This window comes from Squalius cephalus (assembly GCF_949319135.1).
Source record: "Squalius cephalus genome assembly, chromosome: 5".
NCBI classification, from domain to species: domain Eukaryota; kingdom Metazoa; phylum Chordata; class Actinopteri; order Cypriniformes; family Leuciscidae; genus Squalius; species Squalius cephalus.
In genome coordinates, this window is record NC_137126.1 from 3,106,163 (window position 1) to 3,112,162 (window position 6,000).

The following is a 6,000-nucleotide window of genomic DNA, read 5'->3' on the forward strand; positions in this document are numbered from 1 at the left end:
GCCTAATAGCTGGTTTGATTTGCATTGAGAGATGATCTTATGGAAAGTACCCCATGCCAATCTCTAGGTATGGTGAAGGGTATGTGATGATGTGGGGCTATTTTAATTCCAAAGGCCAAGGGAACTTTATCAGGATGCATAGTATCCTGGATCCATGAAGTAACTGGCCTTTAAAAATAAAAATCTGCCTGCCTCTATGGGAATTTAACATAGGGGTGTCCAAACTTATGCACCCTGTATTTTAAGGAAGAACATTTATTTATTTACGATACATTATTCATTCACAAAGAAAATTGGTGTCCTTAAAGGTTGGATTTTTCCTAATTTTTTAAATTAAGGCATTAAGTTCAATTTCCAAAAGATGATTTTTTATTCCTCTTTTTAGTCAACTTTAGCATGGGTGTCTAAACTTATGCATAGCACTGTATACTTGTTTCTATTTAAATTGGATCAACAGAACTCACGCTTGCTTGCGCTGACAGGCATGCACATAAACATGAGAAGACATAAAAGAGCTTGATAACGTCTTCAAATACTGTTTAAACTGCTTAAAGAGCAAAATAAATCGACAGAACGCCACTTAGTGGACAAAACAGTGTTCATTCTGAGCCATATCAACAAATATCAATATATCAGATTACATATGGAATGATGAGCATGAAAATATCAGCAGAATTTGTCCACACGTTATTAAAAACTAATTTAATTGTATTAATTATATCACTGTAGCACAAAAGTACAATAACTGTGTATATAGCAACTACAAAACGTAAATGCATTTTATGTACGTGATTTTTATTATTATTCAGTACTTACAACATAATTACTAACCCAGACACAGTAACGTGTGATCTAAAATCCAATGCATTTTATATTTTAGTATAAAAATATCTCTTTTCTCTCAATAAATACAAGTTACTGTTAAAAGGGGATGTGAAATCTGTGCTTTCCTCGTTTTATGCACCTTGTTTAGGGGTAAAGTTAAACTATGACTGAAATGGTGCTGTTTGTATATCAATAATCACTGTATTTCAAGGCAATTAACCCCCTGGGGTCGGTGGTATCGCCGGCGATACCAGCTCGCTTTTTTTCAGTTCAGTTCAAAAGAAATTAATTTTGCTCTGTTGACTTTGATATTACAAGCAAGTTTCATACATCAATCGATTCTGTTAAGAGTGTATTATTTTTGTGTATACTCACAATAAAAACAAAGTGTTGTGCTTTTTGCCAAATAAAGAAAAATAAACGTGATGCAAGTTCTGCCTTCTCTCTGTCAGTGAAGACCATTCTGAAACGAGTCCGAAAATGAACAATAACTCAGCGAATACTCAGTCAAACAGGCATACAGACACACAGGCATGAAGCTGGAATTCTCTTCTTTTAAATGAGGTAATTTATATAAAAAACAAATATTCTCATCTTGTGAAATCTGTATTAAAAGAGAGCGATTCCAGTCGAGCTAATTAGAGCTCATTCAAATGTAATGTGAACCCGCCCACGGAGAGCGCGTGCTATTCAAACGCAAATTACTGAGGCAATCCAAGCAAACCTGTGAACGCCCCCATATCAGCTCGAGAAAACACAAGTTTAATCATATGTTGTTTACACCATCTGGCAGCGCTGTGAGGAATAATAATAATGGAAAATCTACCTCAGAGTGCGGGTATTGCGAGGAGAGAGGATCCGAATACTGTAGTAAGTTTTTTTTCCTTCTCAAGTTAATCGCGTTTCTGTGAATGAATGAACGGCAGCCACAGAGATGCGCGCTGTTTACCACAGCTCGCAAAAAGAGAGTTTAAATTTAAATTGCGTCTCTGTGTGAATGAATGATGATGTTTTAGCAAACTGTATTGCTATACTGAGTTGAGTAAAAATTAACATTTATATGCCCTAATATTTCATAAAAACAACGTTACAGTCAGGCGTTTCTGTTTGTGAATGAATGTTTCGGTTTTAGCAAACTGTATTGCTATACTGAGTAAAAATAAATTTTTACTGAGTTGAAATAAAATGTATTTGTATAAGCAACGTATTAAACTGCAAATTAACATTTATATTTCTTATAATAAAAATGAAAGACCTATGTTACAGACATATGAAAGACAACATTTCGTTGATTAGTTTTGGATAGATTATACATTTTTACTGTAAAATATCTGCCACCTCAAATAAGCTTTTGTTTGCCAATTTTTGCTCATGTTAAATATAGTATGTTTTGTCAAAAATAATCAAATAATCAATCAAATCCTTAACTTTGAAATATGTATGATAAAATGTATACTTTAGTTTTTACAAAGAAAGATTACACTTGAATTGTTGTTGTAATTGTAACCTTTTTAATAAAAAATATATATTTACAAGGTAGATGTAAACAAACTATTAAAAGGTAAATATAAGCCTTTTCCTTAAATAATTTTTATTGTGTTTTATTAGTGACAAATTTGGGGAGAGGATAAATATTCCAAAACTGAAAATACAGTATGAGAATTAACTGCACAATTACTAGACATGTTTTCCTTGGATATTATAGGCCAAATTGCAAGCACAATATGTGGAAAAATAAAAAAGAATTGAGATGCTTCCAACTGTTGCTCTTGCATTCTTGTGGCTCAGTGACTCACCTGAATGAATGGCTAATTAAGTATGCGGGCCCCATTGTCTCCTGAGGTGTGAACCACTAAATATGCATGATCGTTGACGCCCACTCGAATATTGCCTTTCCAAACAGAAAGTGCTTTGCAAAATTCAAATCAATGTATTGTGTTATGTGAATGATTAGGCAGGATGATTTTCACATCATTTTGAAGAAAAAACACTAGGCGATGACATCCATTAGACAAAAGTCTTATTGGCACATATTTAGTATGTGTTTTGTGGTCTTATTTCAGAAACTTTAGTTTTTAGTTTTTTCAATAACCACGCATAAACATTATTCTCTCAAAAATGCAGACATGTACATTCTTGTTGCTCACATATTATGGTAGCCCTGTTTGTGCTAAATAGTGTGTAATTTTCTTTTGCCATTAATATGTTTATAAGCAACTGAAAAAAGCACAAATGTCAGGGCATGTCAGAACATCTCAAGGACCCCAAAAACACCTTAGACCCCAGGGGTGCGTTCTCCGATAACGTTGTCTCTTAGCGCGCTACGAAGACTCAAAAGGTACACCTTAACTACAGGTATACCTTTCCTACGTGTGTTCTCCGAACTATACCTTAGGATGTTGCTTAAGGTAAACCTTCTTAAGTTCGACCTTAGCAGGCGCTGTCCATGGTGGAGGCGCTGAATACGTTGATATCGATGCCTCGATGATCGATTGTGCGCTCTTTCCTTCACAGCGGTATAGGTAAAGTATTGAGAAAACAATGTTCTTTATAAAGAAGCGTTTTAGAAATAGTACAAACTGCATTTATCGGGGCTCATTGAAATATGTACATGCAGAAATAAATATGAGTATGTGTTTATAATTTAGCAAGTGTGCAATCCCAAACCCTCACGGCCATAAGTGTGTAAATGTTCTCCACAACGTATGCTGATTATCCACCAGCCATGTAGTTGACATACACTAACTGGCTCCGCGGACGGCGCCGTCTTTGATTTAAAACAAGTAGCCTACTCGCTGTCTTACTGCCATAGCTATAAAGTTTGTGTAAACTCATCTTTCTTTATATAGACTCCTAAGCCTTTTCTGTCAAATGGTTCGCCAGCTGATGTGCCTTAGGATAGTAATTAAAAAAGCTAACAACCATTAGTGTATGGAAACTTTATTAATGAAAACACTTCCATACACTGGGTGTAGGCTATAACAACTTAAGTATTTTATGTGTAAAATTTTAAAGTAAAGTAAAGATGTAATTTTAATACTAAATCAGATTTTATATTAAATGTTCATATAAAATTTTCTATGTGTAATTAAACTGCGATGTAAAAAAGCTTTTTGCGTAGTGGTGGCCACTAGCGGTATGAACCGTCAGCAGCGATAAGGTATAGCTAAGAGCGCTCCAGACCAACCTTACGAACGTATGACTTACAGAAGGTATACTTAACTAAGAAGGTTTCGGAAACCACGTATTAACGATAAGGTACTTCTTAAGGTACAACTTAAGAACGACGTAGCGTTAAGGTAGTTTCGGAGAACGCACCCCTGAGGGTTAATAACCTGTGCTCAAGTAAACACATGTTTACAGGGTCCTTACTTATGTCTGGGAAAATTTACAGAAACTAATTATTGGTGTTTAATTAAGGCAAGTGTCAATACTTCTATTGTTCATGATGGATTGATGTGATTGGATCAAACCCCTAACCTTCGCCCTACAATGCTTATGCAAAGAACATTTCTGACTTTTGATTTTCACCTGGCAAAAACATCCTATAGACTTAGATTGAGCAGAATCTCATAGGTTTGGAAAGATGTGAGGATGAGTAAATGATGACAGAATGTTTTGGGCCCCATTTTAACGATCTAAGCGCATGGTCTAAAGCGTACGGCGCAAGTGCACTTAGGTCGTGTCCAAATCCACTTTTGCTAGTTTAACGACGGGAAAAATGGTCGGCGCGCCCGGCGCATGGTCTAAAAGTGTTGTCCCTATTCTCTTAATGAGTAATGGGTGTGTTTTGTCTCTATTCTCTTAATGAGTAATGGGTGTGTTTTGGGCGTAACATGAAATAAACCAATCAGAGTCTCATCTCCCATTCCCTTCAAAAGCCAGTTGCGCTCGCGCCATGGCGAATTCGCTATTTACATGGAGGAATTTGCAAGCGGAAAAACTGAGCAGGGAAACGCTCAGCAGGGAAACGGATTCTACGTTTTGCCCGTACACTTTCTTCCGTAGATAGCTCATGTGCTTTAACCTCACACACAAGCAGACCATCTACGGGACAAAATGTACGCGCGTTGTGGACCCGCCTATAGGCTCATATTACTAACGCGCACTTTAAATAAGTTAAAAAACTGCACCATTGACAATGGCTCAGTCTATTTCAGTTCCTCAAAATAGCAACGCGCCAACAATGCGCCTGAACACACCTCGTTCTCAGACCAGCAGTCCATGGGCGCACAAATGGGCGCAAATGCATTTGCTATTTAAACAACGCGGCGCAGGACGTGAAAATGATAATTGCGTCGGGCTGAAACTACCAAAACACAGCGGGTGTATGATAGGGCCCTATATCTTTGGGTGAACTATTCCTTGTGTCTTTGTCTTGTGCTGTGCATGTGCTTTTGTCAAGAAAGTGAGTGGTGCTTATATATACTAATATATCAGCTGAAGCAACTAACGTGGCAAAGGGAAATTATAAATAAACTCTTTGGACTTACTTTTCTCCCGGAGAACAGCATGCACAGCTGATGCATGGACCCTCCGTTCTTCGTCAGCTCTTTCTTCAGGGTTCTGGGTGAGGGAAGCGTCCACCCGCCCGTGTGTGTCCCTGAGCCCTCCATGCAGTGGATGGCATTATCAGAAGTGAAGCAGGTCGTGCGCGGGTCCTGGAGAAGACTTCCCTCGCTGTGTGTGCGTCTGCGCAGGGAGTTCTGCACGCTGAGTCCGCTCGGGTGCTTTTCACATGCAGAGGCCTCGACCATGCTCCTGCGTTTACTGTCACTGCGCTCCAGGTAGTTCTCGTCACTATCCTCCTCCTCCTCCTCCTCATCCTCGTCCTCATCCTCATCCTCGTTCTCGTACTCTTCATCGGTGCCGGGGGTGGAGAGGGCGTCCGCACTGAAGGAGCGATCCAATCGAAGCTCGGGGATGACAAATGATGAAGATGATGATGAAGGGGGAGCATTCGTGTCCAGCGCATCTGACGCATTATCTTCATCAACAAGCAGCTGTTTTTCCTCATCACAGTCTCGTGTGTGCAAGAACTCTTTCTCTTTGCCCTCGTCCTCGTTGACGCTGCTCTCTGTGCTTCTGCCATCTTCTCCTTCAGTGGAGGGTGGAGGTGTCGGAGGAACCAGGTTCTCCTCCAGAGAGGTACACATGTCCTCCAGCAGTGTGAGA

At 38.9% G+C, this 6,000-nt stretch overlaps 1 protein-coding gene across 13 annotated transcripts in view; it reads right to left on the reverse strand.

Moving 5' to 3' along the window:
- The window catches only part of rgs3a (regulator of G protein signaling 3a), a 190,176-nt gene that overhangs the window by 64,410 nt on the left and 119,766 nt on the right, over nucleotides 1-6,000 (reverse strand). For all 13 annotated transcript variants that reach the window (XM_079872133.1, XM_079872122.1, XM_079872131.1 and 10 more), the window contains one exon: nucleotides 5,319-6,000. This exon is cut by the window's right edge and continues 125 nt beyond it. In XM_079872133.1, coding sequence (XP_079728259.1) covers nucleotides 5,319-6,000 — 682 coding nt within the window. The remainder of the gene's footprint in view (nucleotides 1-5,318) is intronic.